General features: G+C 37.0%; 1 protein-coding gene across 3 annotated transcripts in view; it reads left to right on the plus strand.

The window, feature by feature from the left end:
• Positions 1-25543, plus strand: part of DROSHA (drosha ribonuclease III) — a 74635-nt gene that overhangs the window by 9953 nt on the left and 39139 nt on the right. For all 3 annotated transcript variants that reach the window (XM_041427762.1, XM_041427763.1, XM_041427764.1), the window contains 11 exons: positions 101-242; positions 2652-2806; positions 5811-5891; positions 7612-7698; positions 7806-7892; positions 10763-10834; positions 12388-12469; positions 13653-13727; positions 17035-17204; positions 21596-21720; positions 25042-25141. In XM_041427762.1, coding sequence (XP_041283696.1) covers positions 101-242; positions 2652-2806; positions 5811-5891; positions 7612-7698; positions 7806-7892; positions 10763-10834; positions 12388-12469; positions 13653-13727; positions 17035-17204; positions 21596-21720; positions 25042-25141 — 1176 coding nt within the window. The remainder of the gene's footprint in view (positions 1-100; positions 243-2651; positions 2807-5810; positions 5892-7611; positions 7699-7805; positions 7893-10762; positions 10835-12387; positions 12470-13652; positions 13728-17034; positions 17205-21595; positions 21721-25041; positions 25142-25543) is intronic.

The following is a 25543-nucleotide window of genomic DNA, read 5'->3' on the forward strand; positions in this document are numbered from 1 at the left end:
AATGCTGGTAGATGTTGACTTCTTGTGCTATTTTAACAGTCCTTTTTTTGTTCTGTTGGTGTTCTAATTTTTTGTGTTCTGTTGATGTTGTAATTAACAGGGGGACTCTACTGTGGTAGGAACAAGCAAGCTCCGGGATCTGTATGAAAAGTTTGACGAGGAGTTAGGAAAGCGACAGGCGAAAGCCAAAGCAGCCAGGCCACCATGGGAGCCACCAAAAACCAAGCTGGATGAAGATTTAGGTAGGCTGACATGATGACAAAGCTCTAAAATGGAATGATCTGTAATTAACCTGTTGAGGCAGTTGTGTGTATTTAATAATGTTGGTAAGTCTTTTTTTAAATCCCTCCTTTGTATCTCATATCCATGGGAGTGTTACTGTAGCTGTTGGTGAGGTAGGGCTAGATTCTTTACCCAGAAAGCATGGGGGGAAATAGAGAGTATCGAGCAGTACCAAATGCTAGTTTCTTCCATGGCATAAAACACCCTGAGCATGATCAGATAGTCCAGAGAGTGGCACATGAGAGGCTTTAAGGAGCTCCTGGTTTTACGTTTCTGAAGAGCAAGCAGGAGTAGTGGTGACAGACTCTGTGCTGTAAAAACAAACATCTGAGTTTTTCTTCAGTGTTGTATTTTTGTTGTGCAGCTCTGCTTAGTGTGATGAGACATCTGCAAAATTATCAGTTTTCATAACATACATTATCTGCATTATCTTGTTCCACCTATATGGATCTTCTGACAGTGAAATACATCCAGCAGCATCAAGTACTGGAGAAATACTGGCTGAATTAGCAGGGCAGAGGTTTTTGTAGCAATTTGTCTCCTCAGAAGTCAGTGAAAGCTATTTTTCTTGGTTTGTTTTATGAAAATTGTTGTTCTTTTCATACTTCCAGCATTTCAGTGTTTCATAGTGTGTTTTTTAGTCCCTTGCTTTAGTTCAAGAAATTTGTAGGCATATCACAGTAATTTAGATACTCTGTTGGGTTTGTTTTTTAAATATTAGTTCATGTTGGCTGGGTGAGCTGCTTCAAACTCTCAGGTCTCAGTAACTCATTAAAAAGTCACATATCAAAAATTTCAAAGCTGAAATACAGGCATAATTACATGGTTACATGCTGATGATATAAAAGGATGCAATGAAGAGGAAATAAAAAAACTAAATACACATGAAGTAAAATGTGAACTCACTTTTGTAAAGGAGTTCTTCACATTTTTTTGAAGAGTGAATTTGCATATATTTAAACTCCTTCAAGAACTCTAGCAAAGTTAACTGTAGGGTTTTTTAGGAGGTGTTTTTTCATGTGTGGATGAATCAAGAACATGGCTGCTATGCTCAACATACCTATGTAAAGCCCTCATTCCTTAGATCTCTGAGGAGGAAAGCCTGCTGCTCCAGGCTAAAATATGATAGGGCCAAGGGCAACTTCTGCATTTTTTTCCCACTCTTTCTGGAGAACCCTAAGGCTCTATGTCATCACTGTTCCACTGGGATGACTTGGTGTCCATGCCAGCTTCTCCTACAGCCATGTAGTGTCTAGTAGTTTGTCTTATTTAGTACTTCAGTAAAGGCTGTCTCTGTTCTGGCTTGTATTAGCAGCAATTGTGTGTTCCAGTGGGATAGCAGTGTGCTCCAGGAGCACTTTTAGATGATGAATGGCTGATGATGGAAGAAATTCTTTACTGTGAGGGCAGCGAGGCACTGGAACAGGTTGTCCAGAGAAATTATGGATGTTCTATCCCTAGCAATATTCAAAGCCAGGCTGGATTGGGCACTGAGCAACCTGGTCTAGTGGGAGATTTCCCTCTCCATGGGAAAGGGAATGGAATTAGATAGTCTTTAAGGCTCCTCCCAACCCAAACCATGCTATGGTTGTATAATTTCAATACATTACATCAAAAAGTTCTGTGTTAGTCTTTTGAAACTCCAGCATACTCTCACAGATTCCATGCATATTTTGCACCTGAAAATAGACTTCAGTATTAATCAGATGTATATCAGAGAACTTTTGAAACTTAGGTTATTTGTAAGAATACACATGCACACTTTGTGAGGAAATTCTATTTCAGCTGAGAATAGATAACCTGTGTAAACCATGTGTTCCAAGGACATATATTAATAATGCCTTATGCCAAATTATGAACTGTGTAAAAATACATCTTGATAAAAAAAAAAAAGGAAACATTTTCCTAGTGATGTTCTCTCATTTTCTCTCCTTTTTTTTTTTTTTTCAGCTAAGGAGAGTCTTATATTCAGAAAAATGTGTACTTTGAAACCAAAGTTTCACAGTATTTGAATAGTAATATATTTGCTCTTATGTCAAAACTTAAAAAATGGAAGAAACATTGCATTTTATTCCAAGAATAAAATAAGCTTTACTTGCATGCTGATAAATGTCTTGGCTATGAAGGCAGTTATTTAAATTGGAGCTGAGGATATCTGTGGAAATGAGTGACTAAAATTACATGCATGAGAAAGGAAGTCACTCCACAGTACCACAGGAGATTAGAGATATTGAGATCAAGGTTCTTGTGTGGGGTTTTTTTTTAATATTAACTCCAGACATTAATTCATGATAGAGAATGCATTACTATGGAGAAGAGAGCACATGGAAATGTTTTTCAGCCATCTTTATTTCTTCTGTGTGAATCAGAGAGCTCCAGTGAGTCAGAGTGTGACTCCGAAGATGACAGCAGCTGCTCCAGCAGTTCCGATTCGGATGTTATTGATGTCATTGCAGAAATTAAGCGTAAAAAAGCACACCCTGATCGTCTCCACGAGGAATTGTGGTACAATGATCCAGGACAGGTAGGGTGTGAGGGGAAAGTACTGGGTGTCCAAAGGTCATTCTCCCAATAAATTGAAAATTTTGCCTTGTTGTCAAACATGCAGAGTGACTTCTCTTTCAAAATTCTTTCTTTACCCCTGTTTTCCCTTTCCTCTCTCATCTTCTTCAAAGCACTTCACTTTTGATTTCAAGGGTGTGGGTCCAGCTAATTAATCCTGGGGATTATTCAGTTGGAATCATGTCTGACAGCGTTAATAAAAACTGAATGCTAACAATGTGCTAATGCTGTCCTTTTAGCCTTGAGATAAAGGTACACAGCTGGAGAAAAGGCAATATGTTTACATCCTTTACAAATTTTTCACCTTAAGCTCTCAGCTCATAATGATAAATTATGTTTTAAATATGCAGTTAATGCTTCTAATTTCTTGTCTAATGGTTCTTTTGTAATTGCATGGAGATTGTAGTTCTCATTAAATGTAATTGCTGAGCTCATGAAGTGCTGTTTTGAATGTACACATTGCACAGAAGACTAGTTTTTGTTTGCGAATCCATCATCTTCATCTTTCTTACTTAAATATTTTACAATCTATTCTCTCATTTCATGTGGCACCTCAGTAAATTTATTTTTCTGTCACTTTGTGTGATGCATGAGTTTAGCACGCAACAAATCATAATGTGAAGTGATACTGGAATGCATATTGCCACAGTGGTAATTCAAAAGTCTGTTGAATATTCTATTACAGATTCATATTTATGCTTCTAGTTAAAAAAATGATTGAGCATAGCTAGCTGTTTTTATTTGTATGGAAAACAAAATTAGCAAACTGTTTAGGTATTTAACAGAAAAATTGTGTAGCTCTTGGGCACACTTCAAAGTAATGTTCTATGAAGAATATTAACAGAAGAAAAAGTGAAATAGCTGTAGAAGGAATAGATCCAGTAATGTTTGGTATATGAGTTTCCTGCTGAAAAACGTTCTTTGCCAAAAACTTTCTTGAAACTGACTCTTGATCTTTCTTGAAAAGGCTAAAATCAATCATGGTGAGCCTGTCAATGCTGTACTACTTCCGTGTAGATTTTATTTGAAAACATTTTATGAAGTTTTCACAGGTATTTATCTGCTTTCTGTCAATAAATGAAACAGGAATGATTGCCATGCACTCTGCCGTATACAGGTACACCGTCTGACACGGAAGTAGATTTGTGGGATGGATCTTCCCTACCCTTCAATCTGAAAAGCTTGTTTGTTAATTTGGGTAATCTCCAGCAGTGGTGGCAGTTGCCAGAAAATAAATTGTTAAATTCAATGCCACCACAGTGGCTTTTGCCTTACAAATGTGATCTGCTTGTTTGTGTTGCTCTGTTGGTCAGAGAAGGCAGTGCCTATGTAAATTTGTGATCTCTCGCCGTCATTTTACCATCAATTCATGGTAGCTCTCTGCAATCTCTGCATTTTTTTTCTGTGAGCAGTGTTGTTAGGGACAAGATAAATATGTATCTGATTGTTTCTCAAGTCTTGGGCTTTACAGGTGCTTTACATCTCTCAGTTTTGGCCTGTGCATTTGAAATAACAAAGGCCATATTTGTGCTGAGCAGTTCTAAGAATTAAGCATGAGATTTTCAGAAATATGTGATGATTATTTAAATAGCCTCAGTAGATGCTTAGTTTTGGAGCAGTGATGAGCAATTAACTGTTGACTGCTTTTTTAATTCTCTTCTTTTTTGTTGCTGTACAAGCCAGTGAGAAAGTATGCTTCTGTCTATGAGCATGATTCTATTTCTTTGAACCTGTTCTTTCCTCGAGGTCTCAGAGTATGAGAAAAACTGTGTGAACAACAAGCTGTCACATCACTCCTTTGTTAAGATTGTGTGACTAAGTTTCCAAAGGAGTAGGGAAGTGTCCTGCTTCTTATGTTCCTTTGCACATATACATTGTGCCAGTCTGAAGAAACTGAAGTTAGCATCAAAACTTAGAGGTTGCATCCCTATCCCCACTGCCTAAAGCTAACATTAACAGTGGTTCAGTGATTCTTGCTTCCTGTGGAATCTTCACATTATATCTAACGTGGCGATGCCATTTAGTCCCACCGTGGATGCTGTTTGTGTTTTCAGACTGCTTGTAATAGCATGGAAAGTTCTGCTGGTTTTTCTATCGCATTGTCTGCTTGGTTGGTTGGTTTGGTTGGTTCATTTAGTTATTGTCTGTTTGGTTGTTTTTTTTCCCCAAGACTAAAAGGAGTTGAACTTCTTGGATTCAAGCTTTGATTAAAAACTGGGGATGGGAACTTAAATTGTTTTTCTTGTTTGTTTCTGATCTTCTTATGTTGGATTTCTGCAATGAGCATAATGTAAGAGCAGAAAGCTTAAGGCTCTTGCAGTACCTGATAGTCTGCATTGATCTTGGTCGTAAAAGTGAAAAGAAAGACACCAGCTCAATGATGTATTGCAATGGCCCTTTTTGGTATAGGCACTTGATGCACCCATACAGCATACTCAAGTGGGTATTTTTTCCTCTTTTTTACTGATCTATTCACAGGATGGATTTGAAGTGTTCACATCAGTTCTTTAAAGTACCAAGTAAAATATTTGATTGGCCTGCATTTTAGAGGATAGCCTTGTTCCATGGCAGAGGGCTTAGTCAAGGATGGGTTTTCCATCAGAGAACTGTTTGAATATGGAGAATTCAGCATGTAAATATTGACACATGCATGTTCAGGACCTGAATGTTTTTTAGGCAGTCAGTATGCTGTTTGTGTGTATAAGCAATGGAAAAGAGGTATATTATAGCAGGGTGGTAGAATTCTGCTGAGAATGTTTTTCCATCTTGTGCTTCTGAAACCATAATGGAGTTCGGATGCTGCTGTGCGTTAGTCTACAGTGGTTTTGGTTTTATTGGCTTAAGAACATCCACTTAATCTAAGCATGACAGGTTTTTAGAAGCGTCGGCACTCAGGGCATTAAAACCAACATACTTTTCCATAACCACTTTTCAGTAAAACCAGGATCCTATTTTGTTTTTGACAGATGAATGATGGACCTTTGTGCAAATGCAGTGCTAAAGCCCGGCGAACAGGAATAAGACATGGCATTTATCCTGGCGAAGAGGTATTAGTAATTCTAAGGATTGCAATTATGAATACAAACCCTTCTTGGGTTGATTTGAGGGGGTTTTCCCATGATTTACAGGCTAAGTGAAAAAAACCTCTTGTGCAACTTTAAATCACTTAGTTATGTGACCTCATATTTATAATGCAATACTGGTAATGAAACCCACCTGGAAATTATAGAAAAATTTTGCCTGTGTGTGTTTAGTTTAAGGATTGTTTGGGGTTTTTTTTTAAGTTTCTGAAGCATGATTATGTTAATAGAAAAGAAGTTGTGATCAAAGATCTGCTATCTTCAAGTGGATGAATGTGTTGTGAAGGGCCCACTTTGTGAAGTGATTGCTTTAAAAGAAAAGTAAATAGTAATTCTGCTGCTGAAAGAAGCAGAAGGCTTGTAAGGAGGCATTCTTACCTTAACATTTAGGCTTTACCATTTATCTTCATAGCTTTTCTTGAAAAATTTTATTTTTTCCTTGGCCTTCTTACAGATATTTACTGAAATAATTGTTTATTTCTCTGCAGTTAAGGAGTTACAAACATTTCTGTGAATTATTTGAGTTCAGAAAATTCACTTTGGTCTGAAACTTGCTATAAATTTCTCCAGTTCAGAATCTATTGCTCCCCATATTGCAGCCAGTGTTCTTCTTGCAGAAAAGGAAGAAAATATAGGAGGAGAAAACTACTATATATATAGTAGTTTGGGGTTTTTTTAAATTTTATACTGTATATAAAACTTGCTGCATGAAGGCAGCTGCTCTCTGGAACAATGCCATCTGGGAATCCCAGGTTTCACAAAATCTCCTTGGATATAATACTTTTCACAGTGTCCTGTAGGTGAAACTGCCTGCTTTTGAACTAGCTTGTTTGCAGCTGCTTTGTCACAGCTGTGAGAAGCTTATTTTGGGGCTGGAGAACCATCTTCCTTACTGCCAGAGCAGCATAGTCGTGTAGCTGTCTTGCTATCACCACAGGCCAGCTTTTGTTCTGCCGTTCAGAATAGTACCCTGCTCACTGCAGTGGTTTTATTCTTTTTCCCAGTGTATTCCAAACAGGCTGGTGGCAGCCTCTGAACTGCAAGCTGTATGTAGGGCATATGAAAAACTGGTTTTGTCTGACTGTTGAGGGGTTTAGGTCTTTACACAGGACTGCCTCAGAACAAGCTGGAAGGAAACATGAAATTGCAGGTGTCTGGCTGCCTTTGAGCCTCAAAGTCAAGCATTACAATCTGGGAGATAGTGTGATGTTACCAGAGCCACCTCTGTGGTGATAGACTAATCCATTATCTTCAGATTTCCCCCAAGCAAATGAGCTGATACCTGTCTATCTTGATGATGTACCTTGAGATCTTCTCATGATGTCCAGGCTCCTCTTTGTAAGCTTTTAAAATGTGTTTCCTGAAATAAATTTATATAGGAGGGGAAATAAGTCTGGAATGTAAACAGCTAAGTGTTTTGTGTAAGAGAGATCGAGAGTTAAATGCAATATAAAAAAAAAAAAATAGCAGCTTTTCTTTGCATTTGAACAGCCTTGAAATATTTCTTCATGTGAAAATGGAGATAAGGCCACACTTTCCTCCTTCCCAGAATGCTTAATTATGACTACCTGCTTTTATTTAATTTTTCCTAATGCATATTTCATGGCTATTAGAAATGCTTTATTCTCTCTTTTAATCTAAATTTGCCTTGACTCTACACATAATTCTACTTATCTCTTTCTTTAAGCCCATTAAACCATGTCGTCCCATGACCAACAATGCTGGAAGACTATACCACTACCGAATTACTGTGTCACCTCCCACAAATTTCTTAGTAAGTACTTTATAAATAATTCGAACTAGTACTCCGATTTTGTTTTCTATTACAAAAGTCATACAGCTTCTTGCTTACTCCCTGGTGGCTTTGTTTGCTTTTTTAAGACAGACAGACCTACTGTTATTGAGTATGATGACCATGAATATATCTTTGAAGGGTTCTCCATGTTTGCACATGCCCCACTGACAAACGTAAGTATGCTCATTGCTGCATTATTTTAGGTTTACAATACTTTAGGTTTCATACAGGGGATTTCTTTAGAAGGTGCTCATTCTGCCCTGAAGCAAACCGTCTCTAAAACAATAATACATGTATGCTACAAACATCTTACCAGCGCTGGGCACAGGAGAAAGATATTTGTGCTAATGAATCGCAGGTTTTGTCTTGACTGATTGTGGTAGGCAGTGTCTTTGAACTGTGACTGAAGCTGTGATGTGCATCGAAGTAATGTTTTTATGTGTTTCACATTTGTAAGTGAATTAAACCATGGAAGAACTTTTCAAGACTGCTAATTGGATTTAAATTGGCTGAGTGGGTTTATTAAGTTAGCAAAGTTTAAAAAAATAGCAATAACAAAAAAAAAAAAGGTTTTCCTTTTAAGTGACAAATGAAATTTTTCAGAGATTTCTCTCTGGAAAGGGTTTTCTCTCCTATGTATCCAATACTTTGTAACAGCTGTTCAGCTTCTTCAGGATCTAGCAAGTTATAATTTTTAGTAAAAGTTGTAGGTATGTACAGGTGTTTAATTTTGTCTTTTGAAAGCACGAATAACAAGAAAAGGACATGACTGGTACCTGACTGCCTTGCTTTTCCAGTACAAGCTGAGTTAGCCAAACATGAATGGAAAATATGCAGATTCTTAATTTCTGTACACTTGAAGATTTTTTTGTTATCTTGGTTATTTCAAGGTTTTCTCAAAAGGTCAGTGTGTGTTAGTTTCTATGGTTTTTATACCTACTACTAGCTACATCACCAATGCCACAACTGAGTGTAAGAATAGTCATGAACACAGGACAGGGATGGAACACAGGACTGGGATGTAAGGATACTGGAACTGAGAGGCACTGAGAAGAAATTGCTTTGACCCTGATGGTTTGCTTACATGATGGAGATGATAACACTTCACTTCAGGTGGTCAAGGGCAGGGAGTCTTGTTGAGAAGTCAGTGAGAGAGTGGAGTTCAGCCCCTTGCATGGCAATGGGAAGCACTGTTGCCCAGTAGCATTAACTCAGCCTTGGGGTTCAAGGCAAATTTATCTCAAGGCTTTATGTTTTCACTTTGCAAATAAGCAAATAGGAGCGGTTTTGCTTTACTCACATTAAATAATAAAGACACCCCCTTATCTTTAAAATTTTTGTGTCTACTGTATGACAGAAAGGCAGAGAGTTCTAGAAATCTTCAATATACAGGCAACAAGGAAAACTCTTCTTTGATATGAGTAGTTGGTGAAGCTGTTAAGCTTACTGTAAAATGCATGTTTACATGCACTTCCAGATAGGGGAAGTGGTCAGCTACAAATGATTCTTTTTGACAGAGTTGAATACGAAGCCACACTGTGGTGCCAAAACCTGCTCTTTGAAGGACACTTTGGAACATATTTGATAAAATGGAGGTAGCAAAAGGTAGTAAAAATAGAGATCTGAACACCAACATCCTTGCATTTCTGTACATTTCTGTAGTATGTAGTCTTAAGTTTGCATAATTAGGGTTATTACTGAGTTACTACTGTTATTACTGAGTAATAACTGTGCAGCTCAAGTATTAGGGAAGATGGTTAGTCATAGAAAAAATTATTTTCATATTATAAATACTGAACCAATTTTACAGTACCAACCATGTGCTTTTTTTAATGTGTATTTGCTTGTGTACATGGAACTCCAGTTCAAGGAGGCCTTAGTTGTGGTCACTACTCTAAAGGATTCAACTTCTCGTTTAAATTATGTGTTAGAAAGTAAGTAAACAATCCCTGTGCTTTTTTAAAAGCCTCACTGATTCAGGTGTGACAGGTTTTCATCTGCTCAGATTCTAAATGGTGTATTTAGCTTCCAAGGTTTTGGAAAGGTTTTGAATTCACATTTAATACTGTATCAAATTGTAAGAAATGCAGTTTTGTTTGGTGCTGCTTCATAATTTATCATGCAGATATCAAAAGATTTTTGTAGTCAAAATAGTCTAATGTTTGACAATGGGCTGTAAGAAGATGCAAGCAGAATATTGCACTTAAGCTATGTACACTGATTTCATTGCAACCCCAGCACTGTTCAGATATTTATTTGTGTGTAGTATAGATGTAAAATAACATTAGGTTGCTTCACTCTCACAGATCATAGAATTGTTCTAACATTCTTTCATACCTTTGAGGCCACTGAGTAATAAAATTTGGTAGAGCTGTAGATGTGTAAGGGAAAGTGAGGCATTTTTGTAGTCTTTTAGGAATTTAGCTTTTTTTCCTCAGAAAAACCCACAAAAATGAAACAACTTCAGCAAGTTATGGACTGTAAGAAGGTGAAAAAAAGGAATTGTTTTTCTTGCTAGCTATTTGGATGAAATTGAGAATATTTATGACATGAAATTAGTATAAAACTGCTATTTATCCCTAAGCTATAACATTTGACCTAAATTTGAGACATTTTAAGACAGCTGACAAAATTGGCAGCATGCTAAAAACACCTTGCTTTCAGATCACTCTATCAATCTGACATGCTGTGTCACAAACAAATTCACTTGCAAATATCCAAGTGAGAGAAGACAGAGGTTTACTGAGGTTTACAGGTTTACTTTTTCTCCTAAAGAAAATTTCATCTCCAGTAGATGGCATTATTTTACTTCTCTTCACCATCATTCCTGTCAGCACTGTGTTTTATAATTGAGGTGAAGGCTGGAGCTGGTACTGCCTTTACATGTGCTTATGTTCTTGTCTTTGCATGATCCCCCAGAGCAGCTGTTTTAGTAAGGGCCCTTTTCAGCAGACAGTAATACCTTTGCATATAAAATTCTATTAACTATACATTTGATGCTGTATAGTTTTTAATGCTGAGCATTTTCTCTTTTTTTTTCCAGATTCCTCTATGCAAAGTAATCAGGTTTAACATTGACTATACAATTCATTTCATTGAGGAAATGATGCCTGAGGTAAGATGGAAATTAGTCTAAAAGTCAGAGTGGGTTATGAGTTGTCGGTATGTTTCATGGATTAAACTCTTTTAGTGTCCCACCTTGTGAGGTCTTAAGAGATGACTCTGTTCTGAGCAAGTGGCTGATACAGAACTTGAACTTGAAGATACTAGCATAAATCCATCTACCTAGGCTATCATATATTAAAATCAAACAATAAGAAGTGCTTATATCATAGGTTCCTTTCATTTTAAGTTATGTGCAATATCTGTAAATTGAAGTAGGCATTACCCTTCTCTTACATCTGACAAAAATAAGGCATGTGGAGGTACTCCTTTGCCAGGACTGCATAAGACAATGGCAGAGCAGAAACTTAATCAGAAGTTTGAAGCTCTGAAGATTGCTTATCAGTACTTAATATAAGCTGTTGCCAAAACAAATTTCCTGTGGATACAAACAAGGCACATTGAGTTCATAATCTGTTTGTGGTGGGGTTTTTTATTACTAATTAATGCCTGGTGGAGCCAGTTTGCAAAGCAAATCGCTGCAGTGGAGCAGGGTATATAGGTACAGAAGCACCCCTGCATATTAACTATGACAATTGGATCAGTATTTAATTTAGTCATGTATATTTACATTTTTCTTTCTAGTTATTTCCTTTTTTTATTTGCTCAACAGCATCTAAATTAATGCAACAGCCCTGAAATGCCTCAGAAAGAATAATATGATCAAAAGAATTAATTTCTTATTAGTGGATGTACTATGTTGTCTGCAGATCTTGAACTTAAACAACAAATGGCCACCAAGCAAAATAGAGGTGGCACCATTTGGGAGGGCTTCTGGGTAAATGGCTACAGCATTATTTGCAGACTGTCTTTACTAATGATTTTTGAAAGAGATTGTGGTGTTGAGTTTGGAATTTATGGCTGGTATCATACATGCACAATTTAAACTAATCTGGCCTGATTTTGTTTGTTCAGGACAGTTTATATGTTTGTTCTCTGAAGGAGCCACTTCCTCACTTGATGAAAAATATCTGGTTTTGGGGTTTTTTCCCCATTTCATCTTTCTTCTTTTTTTTTTTTTCTATTGGCTATTTAGGCCACAATCCTCAATTTGTGTTGTACTCGTGCTTCCTATGGAAGTGATCATGATACCACAGATCGTGATTTATAAATGTTTATTCTGAGCATGTGGGAAAAAGTGAACTATGAAAAAGACATTTCTCAGAAATGTGTCATGAGCTTAGCTTGCTTAGGTGGAATGGGTTTTGCTGCTTGGCAGATTATTGCAGATTTATAATTTTTGCATGTACTGTTGATTTGGACATCGAGTGAAAAGGGTTCAATACCATTCTTCCTTGACAATGCTTTCTGAAGAGACCACTGTGCTGTGTTAGAGTAGATGATTACAAATACATCAATACTGTTTCCAGAACCTAGTGTATAATGGTTGGCAGATACGAAGACACTGGTTTGTTTCATTGTGTTTTATTTAACTATATATGAATCACATTATTTGTATTGCCGCATTATATATTTATAATTTTGGTCTTCTTTTTGTTTCCCCAGAATTTTTGTGTGAGAGGCCTTGAACTGTTCTCTTCATATCTATTTAAAGATATTCTGGAGTTGTATGACTGGAATCTTAAAGGTAGTGTTCTCTTTAAGAGGATCCTCAAAATAACAATGTAACTGCTGTTTTCCATGAGAGGGACAAACTTCATTATTCTTCAAGAAGATGAAATCAGAGTTCAGTGGTGTGTGCTGTAGCAATGAAAATGCACAAACTTGGCACTGTATGCTCACAAATAAACTGAATTTCTGCCTTGATCCAGAACTTTTATATTTAATCAAACAGTAAATATTACTGCATGTTTAATATTACAGAGTATCATGTGCATGGTATTTTGAAAGTCAAGGTGTCAGGTAAATTATTCTCTTATTTTACAAGCTAACAAGTTGCTCATACAGTATTTCTTTGCAGTCAACTCAGAAAGCAGTGTCATACAGACAGCTGTGGAGAGTTAAGGTTATCATTATAGCTGAATGTTTTTGTCATTTGACAAGATGAAAAGGCTTGTTTCTGTGAAGACTGCAACAAAGGAGAATGCTTCTCATGGTCTAAAAGAGAAATGAGAGTGTTAGAGGAATTGCATTTCATTATCTGTAGGGTGTCTTGACTTTGTCTGTGGAGTTGCACTCTGCACTTTATGCAGTTAAACAGAAGAATACACAGGTTTAATAGATTTTGTGCAGCCTTTGGTTTGATACTAAATATATACTAAATATATTCTAATATCAGTATTGTCTCTCCTCTCACTGCTTCTGATTGTTCTTTCTTTTTTTAACACCAGGTACTTACAGGCTCAGTTTTTGTTTTCTTGCAAAGATTATATGATGAATAGGAAAATAAAAAAAGTCTCACAAAACAGTGCTGTGGAAATTTCCATGTTCTCTTTGTTATGGTGAACAAAAACCACCCCACTAATTGGGAGGAGATAAATTTGTGCTTGTACCTGTAAGGCTTAAGTGTAATAATTAATTGGTTATATAAGCCAATCTTTTTCTATTACTGTTTTATTTTAAAGTACTGGGTATTTTGTTAGGTTCTTATTATTTTTAAAATATTTTAGATTTCCTTTAAATTGTCTGTGTGAAAGCTTTCACTGCAAGTTGTTTCTCTGGGGTTTTTTTTGTTACTTTTTGGATTGAAATTTAAGCGCTATCAAATGTAAACACCATTCATTGATTTTATCTGCAGCAAAGTTGCCTCTCTTCTCCTTTTGCAAATATATTGCTGTTCATAAATTTTCTGTTTTTTTTTCGTATTTAAGGTCCTTCACTTGAAAATGATTCTATTTCCTGTCCCAGATATCACTTCATGCCGCGGTTTGTGAGATTTCTCCCAGGTAATGTTTGTATTATATAGCTTTATACAAATCAGATCTAAAAATCTTATAAAAAGCCCAAAAACAAAGCAGAAAACAACTCTATCCCTCAGAAGTAAAACCTCCACAAAAAAACCTTTATTGCAAGTCATATAGTTCAGACCTGAAGTCTTTGGTTCTTGCTGGCGGTATGGATGGTTTACTCAGAACTGGAATTCAGATGGACAGGCTAAGTCTTGCTTCCAGCTTTTGTGTCTGTAGTCATTTTAGGCAGTGCTGGCTCCTCCTTACCATGCTCTGTCATGGATCTTTTGCGTTTGAGGAGTGCTGTTATGTAATCTCGCACATTTCGTGTGCCTCCAGCTCTTCAGGGTGCCATGTGGTTAGATCGCAATTCTTTATGTCGGAGGGTCAGCATCACTGGCACTCCTGAGCGCATTTTTCTGATTGTTTCTTTATCCTGATGCAAGGTCAGACCTTGTAGCAAATAGTGAAAGACAAAAGCCTTCATTCCAATGCAGTTCAACTCTGGCCTGCCAGCCAAGGACAAGATTCCATGTGGAGCATTGCGCTCCATGGAGCAAACAGCTTACGTAGGCATTTAACGCATCCTAAGACACCAGGACAGACTTTCAGTCGATGTAAATGTCACGGCTCCATTGAAAACATGTCCTGCTGAGATCCTGCCAGTGATTGCTCCAGGAAGGTTGTGTGGACAGAAGGATGTGTTTCAGCTGTGGGATTTAGGATGCAGATGAAATATGGAACAACCTTCATCGAGAGAGCTGTGACCTGGAGGTGCTTTCTGGTCTGGGCTTTGAAATTTTATTGGGATATTAATTATAGCTGGTGCAAAATGAGTTTTGGCTTGTTACTGTGGAGAGTACTGACGGCTAGATGACTGTATTTCTAATTGTTGTTCTTCCTGGATACACAGTACTCAATCAGAAGCAGAGCTCTGAGGCTTGCTAGCAAACATTGATTTGGTTTTGCTGAAGCAATTTACAAAATAAGCCATCAAGCCACATGTGGCTGATTAACTTGACCTCATCACAAAATGAGAACAAGTTTGTCCTGCCTAGTTTGTGTAGCTTGAGGGTGCTTTTCCTGTTCAGGGTTTTTATATTCTGATTTTTTTTTCTTTTTTTTAAATTTTAGATTAGAAGTCAGCTCTTTCTGTGCTGTTGGGTTGTTTACTGATAGGAGAGATAAGTCTCTGTAATATGTATTCCTGTGTGTTGCTTCTTCTTTAAGGTCGCCAGCCTTCTAACTCTTATTTAAAAATGTCTTTTTCCTGATATTTCTGCATATGTAGATGCCTTGTAGCATCTTTTTGACAGTTTTTTTTTAATCAAGCTTTCATTTTTTATTGATTATTTTTTGAAGTATCCTTGAAGATTTTTAATTTTCAGAGGGTGGAAATCTATTTCCTTCAGGTGTGTTTGCAGAACACTTCTTAAGTCTAATGAAAGAAGATGTTGGTGCATCAGATCTCCACACATCCACCAGCTCTCTCTTTAAAGATAGGAATGAATTGCTGATTTCCCATCCCTTCTACTTTTTTCTTTTTTACTTTCCTGACATTGTCTAAAAATAATGAGGTTTGGGATGTCAGGTTTTCTATGTGGATTTACTTAGGGACAGGCCTTGGAGTAGCTCTGACCTAGTCATATCTGGTTTACTGAGATGCATAGCATGCAGAACAATTGCTGTATTGTATTCATTTTCATAGGTTTTTATGATGATAAATATATTCAGAGAGTAAAGGCTAGAAAAAACACATTTGAGGTCCCCAGTACTGCATATTCTGATTTAAAAAGGGTCTCTGACTTTCACATAGCATAGTCATCTATAGCAACCTGTACATAATCTTCTGTGGGTAAGGATACACTTAGATTTTAGTGACTGGTGGGTGGGGGCTACCTTTTGCATAAGAGTATAATCCAGTTGTTGACAAAGAACAGTCTTGTAACCGGAGTCCCCCTTTAATTTGAAGGAAAATTTTGCACATTTAAAGTCTGTCCATGTAGCTATTTAGAAGTGTTTTCTTTTTCCAGTGAGGTTTGGAGTGTATTTTCCCCACTTAAGATTCCCTCTTGGAGTGAGTTAGCTGTTCTGAGAGGCCAAGTTACACCATTGCCTGTCATCGTTTCCATGCAGTAGTGCTGTAATCCCAGCAGAAGTAAGAGAAGGGAGGGCTTCGTTCCTCACATACCTTGTAGAGAACATCATCTTAGGCAGTGCTTCTGTTGTGCAGCAGCTCTGCAAGGCTTTTTCACCGTGCCTGGGATCACACTCTTTGCGCTGTGGTGTCATCCCCCATATTGCTCTAAGGTTTTACTTTGGTTTGTCACCGTTTCTCTTTTGTGGGTGTAGTGACAGAGAGAACATACTTAGTGGCTGGACTAGATTGTTTCTGCTCCCTCAGGGAGGGAAATCAGTGTTTGTGTTCTGTGGGGCTGAAACTCGAAGATTCCTCCATACCTACAAATTAGCACTGTTATTAAAGGAGGGAATTAGAGAGATGTATGTCAAAATTAAAGCATTGTGGGAACATGCAGTGACTTTACTGACATGAGCAGATTTACTGGATTTGAATAGTCAGTGATCTGAGTGATTGCTGAGTGGTGATCTGTCAGGACCATCACTCACCTTTCCTGTTTGCCTATTCACATCTGTACCTGGCTACCTGAAGCCAGTCAGATTATAGTGTCTTCTTTTGTTACAAAAAGCCTTTGCTGTTTATTTTTCCTGGGGTCTCAGAGGTGTTTAGTAATTTTCACATGCCCTTGATTCATTTAGTGACAGAAGACAGCATGAGGCTCTTTAGTCTTCATTACTGCAGTTATGGCATGTAAGCACTACAGATGAGTGTAAAGTGCAGGGATAGCTTACTACATTCATCCAGAAGTATCCTGTAAAATTTTGAGTGTACTTAAAAAAAGCTGCATAACACCTAAAGGCTTTTTAACTGCTGTTGTGAAAAGAATGATAAAATTGTGAAAAGGAAGATATAACTGGACAGCATAACTGATTGTTCTGCTTGTTCATTTTAAAGTTTATTCAGGCAAGTTAGAAACTTCAAGTTTACAGTATGATGGAACTGTTACTCTTGCCAGCATTGCTGTTACTGCTTTAGTTTAGCAATTAGGTTTATGCGTGAACAGTATTCATCAGTAAGACATTTGTCTTCATATTTGTCAAATCACTTAAGTATTTTGCATTTTATTTTGCTCATACAAATGCTTTGTGTTCTGCATATTTTCTTTTATGCTCATGCTTTAGGAGTGAATCTCTGAAATGTGTTTTTTTTATTTGTGGTTTTAAGATGGAGGAAAAGAAGTACTCTCAATGCATCAGATTCTTCTCTACTTGTTACGATGCAGTAAAGCTCTGGTGCCTGAAGAGGAGATTGCCAACATGCTTCAGTGGGAAGAACTGGAATGGCAGAAATATGCAGAAGAATGCAAAGGGATGATCGTTACCAGCCCTGGCATGGTAGAACAAATAAATAGTTTTTTGGTTTTTTGAACAATCCAGTGACATGTACATGTCTTCCTTCAGAGAGTTTGTTACAGGCTAAATTAGAACAGGAAAACTGGTGGCAGTTGCAGATTGCAATAGGAACAGTTTATTGACTGGTTCCAACCCTGAATTGTCCCCTCTGCTGCTGTTGCTAAACGGTGTATTTTCACATGGGCACTGTTTCAATGTGCTTGTTAAAAGGAAGAGCTATAATTTATGTGTGTAAAAATTTCCTATTTTCTCAGACAGTCTTTATGTGCATGATCTCATTCTCTTTTCCCAGACACAGCAAAAGAGAAATAGTAACTATTTGCTATTTACTTTCCCTCTTTTGACCCCCTGTTGACAGTTGTATTTAATGTGTGCTGTCCTAACACTGGCTTGAATATGGAAAAGGTGTTTTCTGCCTATGTAGTTTTTTCCACATTGTTTCTGTGTTGCTCTCACTCACAGTGAGGAATTTTGTGTATGTTAATTAATACATGTAATAATTTTCAGTGCCTAGTTTGAAACCCCTGTGGCCTTATTATTTTTGGAACAATTGGTATTTTAAAGCACATGTTCTCTGAACACAGCTCCTTTCAACTCAGGTGTGTATGTGAATTCAGCCCATTATTCTGACTTTCCCTTTTAAGAAATGTGGGTCACAAGAATAGATGAATGTCCACTAGAAACTGCAGGGTTGTATCTGCGTAGTTTGGAAAAGGGTATCTTAGAGGCATATTTTGGACCTAATATTTGAGACTGACATGCAGCTTTCTCAGTAGTAATACCTTTCTTTTTCTGACTTCATTTTCCTCCTTTGCTCATAGCTCAAATTCTTAGTTTCTGAAGAGAAAGTGTAACTTGGTACCATGCCTAAGAAGTAATCTCGTTTTTCAACTGAAAAACCTGTCCCCAAATTGCAGCCTGGGTGACATGCTAAATATATTTTTTCAGTTCATGTTTTTAAGTATAGCGGCATAACATTAGTAAACTACTTAATAAGCTAATAATAACTTGGGTCAGATAATATTCCCCTTGATTTCATTCTGAGTAAAGTAAAACTTTTGAAACAACAAGAAAATAAGCCTGTTTCTGGAAACATGGAATACAAAAATACACATGAACTCTCTCACTATGGAAAATTCTACCTCAGCTGCTTTAAATGATTGTTAAACCAGAATCCTATAATAGAAATTGTTAGAAAACCTGAACAGCATTAACTTGCCTGTGGTTTCTGTGATAGAAGGTACATGCCTGTCCACAAGTTGTCAGCATCTGAATGATATACACTGACATAACTTCAGTTATTTTGCTGAAGTTATGCTGATTTCAGCTAGCTGAAAACTTGCTTTTTTGTTTAGCATGGAGCAATGCATATGTGTTCTTTGTGTCACAGAACTCTAAATGTCTGTGTGTACAAAGCAGTGTGATTTGTGAGCCATAGCGTTAATTCTGAGATCTTGTGTGATTTTTTACTGGCAAACCTTGCATTCTACAAGGCAGCATTTTTAGAGACGTGTGGACATCAAAATATGTAAGCATAAAAGAAATCTATAGTGCTTTGAAATGTCATGTTATAATGGCATCATTAGAACGTGTTTTTTCTCTCAAGATTGCAATGACATTCTTAGTTTGTGGATTTTTCCTGTACATTGCAGCATATTGGACTGATTATGAATGTAAGTGAAAAACAGAGTATGAAACTATTACCTATGCATTTTACAACATTAGAAGATAAAACAGTTCTGTTGGAGAGACAATATGAAACTGTTTTAGAAAATGACAGCTCTTCAATTCAATTATATCCACTTGAAACAACAAAGTAAAAACACTGAATTTTGTTTTGTTGCACAGCATTACTTCAGAAATAAGAATTCCTCTTGTGATCAAATCTAGGTTTTATGTGTGTGTTTTATTTTTTTTTCAGTGTGAGGTGTATATATGTGCAATGTGGAGAAGGGAAAAAACTTATAATAGGATATAAATCCCACTTAAACAACTAACAGTATTTCAGCATTATTTAAAATTATTTTGTTCATTCATGGTGTTTCATTACTTCAATGAAACTTTGTGTTGGAATAGATTTAGAGGTTCACAAATTTTAGTTGTCTTTCGTATTTCACTCTTCTAAAATATTGATGGTTTTCTCACTACTACATAGATATATGCATATATTAATATACTTCTGTACTGCATCTGCATGCTATTTCATGTTTTGTTCTAATGTCAGGATAGCCTTGATTGATGAGATTTGGAGTAGGAAACAAAAATAACAGGCCTCTGTTCTGTTAGAATTTTTTTGGTTTTGATGTGACTTTAAAGGCAAGGTTGTGATTATTGGATAGTCTATCAAAGCACTTTTAAAAGAGCACAGGGATAAAGCTCTGGAAGAATAACATCTAATTTGCTTGCATCCTGTCTGATGGTGTGCAATTTATACTCAATGTTTCTGTATGTTGCTGTTTGTTCATTTAACCTTCAGAAAGGGCACTGGAGAGGAGGCTGGTGTTCATGATGAAATAAAAAAGCATAACACAGCTACACCCCTCTCATAGCTGTCAGTGAGGGAACAGTTGTGATTAGGTCTTGGAGAAGTTCTATTGTCCTGGTTGCTGTCAGCCCCCTGTGAGCAGCTCTGTAACTGACTGACAACTGCAAGGCAGTGTCACAGAATTGAAGAAGAATCTGGTTTTGAGTAGTCCTGAGGTCACACATTTAACACAGACCCTGCTATATGCATAGTGGAAGATGTCCTTTTTGCACTTATGAGTATTTCATTGCCTCTGTTGAAGTATCTAACTTGTTTTTCTATTTTTTAAATTGTATTGATTATAATTGGTATATTGAGTACAATTAGTGTTTAATATTCTGTTAATTATATTTTGCTGACCTGGTTCTCAGAGGAATGGTGTATCAAGGCTGCTTTTTTTAAGGGGTACAGAGATGGGAGAAGTTCCTCAATTTAATATTAGGAGTGCGGAGAACCAAAAAACAACTTACGAGGGTACAAAAACTTCTCAAGCTGGTTTTGTTCAATCTCCAAAAAAATGAAAAGCAACCCCCTAAAAAATAAACTTAACTTTATCCTTGAAAAACAGGACTTTCAAGCTCTTGTTCTGTTAGCTAACATAAATATTTTTTTCCTCTGTTTTTTTGTTTGGGAAGATGTAACTTTATGTTCAGTCATCTTCTGTAAAGGGAAGCTGATAAGCATTTTTCCCTTGGAAAATATTTCTTTATCTAAAAGTCAAGCATTTAAGTAAGTTTTTTTTTTTTAGAATAGATTGAATGGTGGCCATATATAGCTTTGCTTTTCCGTGCAGAATATTATTCCTGTGAACAGTTCTGCCAAGGTGGTTTGGAGGGTAAAAGCTTTGTTCTTGACACAGTTTTTATTGTTTTGTGAAGAGAATGGTGGGAGCTGTTTTTGTAACACTGAAACTCATCTTTGAGTGCATCTTTACATTGCTAAATGAGAAGTTCTAAGATGCAGGTAACTAGAAGTAATGCCCTTTTTTCTGAAACTTAAGACAAGCAAAATATATTGGCCTCTTCCAGCTGATTGCAGAGGGGGGAGAAAGCAGTCACATTACAAAGCAGCTTGACAGGTAATGGAGAAGTTGTTTACTTGGAGACAAACTGTGCACCTTCAGCTGGGTTTTTAAATATGCTGGGTAAGTGATCAAAAGCTCTGTGAGCAGCATGTCTGCTACAGTGATGTGCAATTACTTACTCTCTGCGTTCATAGAGCTGAAGCAAAAGTTGCCTTCTTTTGCACTGTCCTTTTTAGCAATGAAAAGAACTTATGTTTTGAACTGTTAAAAGGGCAAAAGTCTCCTCATTATACAAGACTGTATTCCTCCTTGTACACATCAGCCTGGGAACCTTTTGTGAGAGTAGTGTGACAGATTTTTTTTGATGCTGTTTAGTCAGTGTGATTGAATGGATCTAATAATGCCTTCATTTGCTTTGGGAAATCATGAACTAGAATTAGAGAGGTAACCTGATCTTAGCAAACTACTCAGGCATATGGGTGTTTGGATGCCAGAATGCTAATCCTAATTTTTATTTCTGGTGTGATGCTTGACCAGAGAAAGTTGTTTTAAGTTCTTGGAAATAGTAAAAGTAAATTTCCAGATGTTTAAAATTAAAAGGCCTTTTTGTTTTTTTTTTTTCTCTGAGTGTTAGGTCAATTAACTTTGTTTCAGTTATTGTTGTTGCCAAGTGTTTATAATAGTATTAATAATTAGTTTAATGTGCATCTTACTAAGTCTGGAATGTTGTCACTTCGTGTTTCCTGGATAGTATGGGCTTGAGGCAGTGAATTTTCCATGGAGCTGCTGTCAATTTAGTTGTATTTTGGTTTTTTTTTCTCCTAGAAGCCCAGCTCAGTTCGTATTGATCAACTAGACCGCGAACAATTCAACCCTGATGTAATTACTTTCCCTATTATTGTGCACTTCGGGATAAGACCTGCTCAACTCAGTTATGCTGGAGATCCTCAGTAAGATGCTTTTCCTTCTTTCTTTTGTTCAGGAACTCATTACTATTGTCATTTGTGCCTTAAATAGGGCTTGGTTGTGTGCTTAGTTGAGTCCAATATAAAGCTTAGCGCTTATGGTATCGGACACAAGCTCCTGCAAGTTAGAATATATGAGGAGTAACTTTTACTCTGGAATAGTTCAGGATCTGCTGAAGTAAACACACATGCATATGCGGTATGAAACTTCTTAGCCTGACAACAGCTCTTCTGGGTCCAGCAAAAGGTGTTCCTCAAGCTCCACGTTATTTCTCTAAGAGGCCAGTGGTGGGTTTTCAGAGAGAGAATAGCATAACAGGAAGGCAGAGAAGGAGAAGTAGTTACCCAAGCTTCCTAATGTCTGTAGCATATAGACTTCTGAGCTACAGGATGTATTTAGGTAATTTTGTTAAACAGCCCTGAATGGATGTTTTTAAATTTCTCAAATCACTGTTTGGGTCTTCTTATGCTACTGGCAGGGAGAAGATTTCAGGTAATTGCTTCACCAGTACTATTGTGCATCATATGCAAAAATAATGATTTTTATTTCAGAGCTGCTGCTTGATTGTTTGATTAGATGTTCTTCAGGTAATATAGCGATTTTCTGTTTGATTACTTCATGATATTTGTTCCTTGCATGCTGCTGTATCCTACTTAATTTTCTCTTTCTGGGCTTTGAAGGATCATGTCTACATAGTGTTTCCTAGCTTGGAAGCTCTTGCACCCGTGCTACTTTTCTGTGCTTTTTATATCCTGATAGAATTTGGGAGGAATGTAGAGAAGGAGTGGAGAGGGAATCAGGTCTTTGGGCAGAGCAAGAAATAGTGTTTCACTGAGGATTGATGAAGGGACGCAAAAGCGATGATTGGATTTTGTTCCCAGTTCTTTTCTTAACCTCTGACTATTTCAGGGAATTCTTCCAGTGATTGGGACATCTGTTTTCTGCATGATGACAGTATAAAGCCTGTCTCTGGTGTGTGTGTAATTAAGGCTGTCTTTTTCCTCAATGTTTTAGTTTAGGAATGGTATTCCCCAATTTAGTAGTCCTACTAATAAGAGATCCACAAGCCGCTCTCTTCCCCTTCCTCTGAGAGACACAAAAAGGTGGAGACCACAGGTTGAGAGAAGAATGATTTACTGGAAGTAGCAATGAGACAAGAAAATAAACAGTAACAGCAATAATACTAAAAACAAAAATGCAGAAAGAAAGGATGATTTATGTGCAAAATGGTCAACAGATCTGCAGTTTTGAGGTCCAAACACGCACGTGCTTGTATGACAGTTTTATTCTTTTGCAACTGCCTCCTGAGGATTTTAAATTCAGCGTGGCAGAACGTAGGAATATTGAGTGCTAACCCAGATAATAAGATGGGTTTTTTGACTTTGATCATTAGCATATCTCTTTGTCTTTTAGTTTTCTTGTCCACAAAAAGGAAATAATTAGACCCAAAAATATAAGAATTATCTCTACTTTGATGCTGAATTTATTAGTAACTGTAAAGTTCTAGTATTTTCATTGAAAATAGTATAAAGAGACGCATTATTCTTCCCACACGTTTTTTTTTCTTTAAAATTTACTCGTGGATTTGTTTTTTGTTTTTGGTTTTAACCTTGGAGCTGCTTACAGAACATAGGTATGTTTTGTTTTATCAAAGTAACAAAGCATTTTTGTGAAAGACCTCTGTGGTGCTGTTATAAATGTCAGCATTAACTCTGGTGTATGTGCACCCAGAAGAGATTTTCCTCTAATGTGTCTTTTCTTTGTGATGTTCTAATACAGAATTTTTTGTAATGGTAATATGTTTATTAATTCTCAAACTTAATTGCAATAACAAAGCTTGTTTCACCCTTGTCAATACATGCAGAAAAATGTGTATTGTAGATCACAGTTTCAGGTTCTTGTTTTTGGGTTGAAACTTCCTCAAGGCATTTGTTCTGTTTGTTTTCGTTGATTTGTTCATTAACTTAATTTTTCTTTTTCGGATGGTGATTTATCAAAAATAGATGTGCTGTTCTGCAGATTGCAAAAGTGCAGTGAATGGAGCATGTGAAAAATCTATGGATTGACCATTTCAGATGTGTTTGTAGACTGAAAAAATACCAGTATCTCCAGAGGCAGAGAGTATACATTCAAGAATGCTGCAGAGAAATAGCTGGGGAAAAAGTGCCAATAAGAAAAGGTTTTTTTATGTGTCTGTAAATGTGGGATGCTGGGAAGATTATGAAACAGTAAGAGCTGCTTCTTCATTGACTACTAAGCCACTAACTTGAAAACTTCCTAATAAAACCACTGCTCTAAGTTGTTGCTGGGGAAGATTGTCTTTTATAATATAAATACAAGTTAAATCAACTTGGGTAAACTTCTTTCCGCTGGCCTCTAATTTTCTGCTTCCTATTCAAACTCTGATTTATGGTTGTCCTGAATACAGAGGTTTTATTTTGAAAGTAGGTAGCATTGTTTCCTAAGGACACAGGGTCCCTGTCACGATTTTCTTTGTTGCTCCTCCCACTGTGACTTTTGAACCTGTTGGTCCATTGCAACTGAATATAATGTTGGAATGTTGTTTTCAAATGGAGTAAGTTCTTACAAATTTGGTGAAAGTTTGTGCTAGATCGCTGAGGGACTCCCACCAAGGAAAACATTGTAATTGGGGTTCATGTGTAATTAGACACTGCCAAAATTAGAAAAGGCTAGATGGTTGGAGAAAACCAGAAAACTTAAATATGTGCCAGTCTCAGAAATAACTTGAATTGCTCTTTTCATTCAGCACAAACCCATAGGGAACAAAACTTCCATTTTACTTTTCACAGAGTAACTTCATGTTGCATGTGACTTGTAGAGCTCTTCCTCATGTGCTTCACTGAAATGTTTGAGCTGGTGTAAGGACAGACACTTCCTGGGGAAGGGTGCTACTCCTTTGCAGTGACTGATAGGTAAACCGTGTGGAGAAGGAGTTTTCACCTGCCTGAATTAAGGGGCAGGCACGTCTTTTCAGCATGCAGAGGTGGCCCTTTGGAGAGGATGGGTGGGTATCTGGGGCACCTGGGGTCTGCCTGTATCTTTGCTGTTCTTTACCTCACTTTGCACACCAACGCCTCCTCTCTGCTACCTGGCCCACCCTGCTGGAGCAGCTACCCAGGCACTATCACCTCTCAGAAAAAGCTTTGAGATTATTTTATTTCTGTAGCAAAAAGGTGCTTGTGTACATTGTGTGCATTATTAGCAGCTGGTGTGTTCCTAATGATAAACAGGGAGACACTTCTGTTCACTGACCAAAATACTTGTTTTCTGGTTTTGTTCTTCAGATACCAAAAGCTGTGGAAGAGTTATGTGAAGCTGCGTCACCTACTGGCTAACAGTCCCAAAGTCAAACAGGCTGATAAACAGAAATTATCACAAAGAGAGGTATTCTGGGCCTTCCTATGATTGATTATTGAGCATCGTAATTCGGGAGGGAATAAAGTTTTATGACTGTCCTGTTTGTGGAAACAACAGAAATCCTTTATAAAACATTTTCTTTCCAGACTCTTAACATGGATTTTATTTTTATCTATGCTTGTTATTGAGTGGAGGTTTTTCCCTTTTTTCAGCTGTCAAACTGCTGCAAGATTTTTACCCAATTATAGAAATTATTGTTATGGAACCATAACTTCTTTATAGCTGTTGCTATTAATGGTTTCAAGAATTAGCATAGAGAAGGACTTTTTATTTCATAATGCACTTTTAACTGGCTCATAATTTTAAACATTTCTCTTCTGAAATAAAAGCTGCCACACTTGTGTGCATAAACCGTAATTTATTAGATGG

The sequence above is a fragment of the Onychostruthus taczanowskii genome, unplaced genomic scaffold (assembly GCF_017590055.1).
Source record: "Onychostruthus taczanowskii isolate IOZ18803 unplaced genomic scaffold, ASM1759005v1 scaffold119, whole genome shotgun sequence".
Classification (NCBI taxonomy): domain Eukaryota; kingdom Metazoa; phylum Chordata; class Aves; order Passeriformes; family Passeridae; genus Onychostruthus; species Onychostruthus taczanowskii.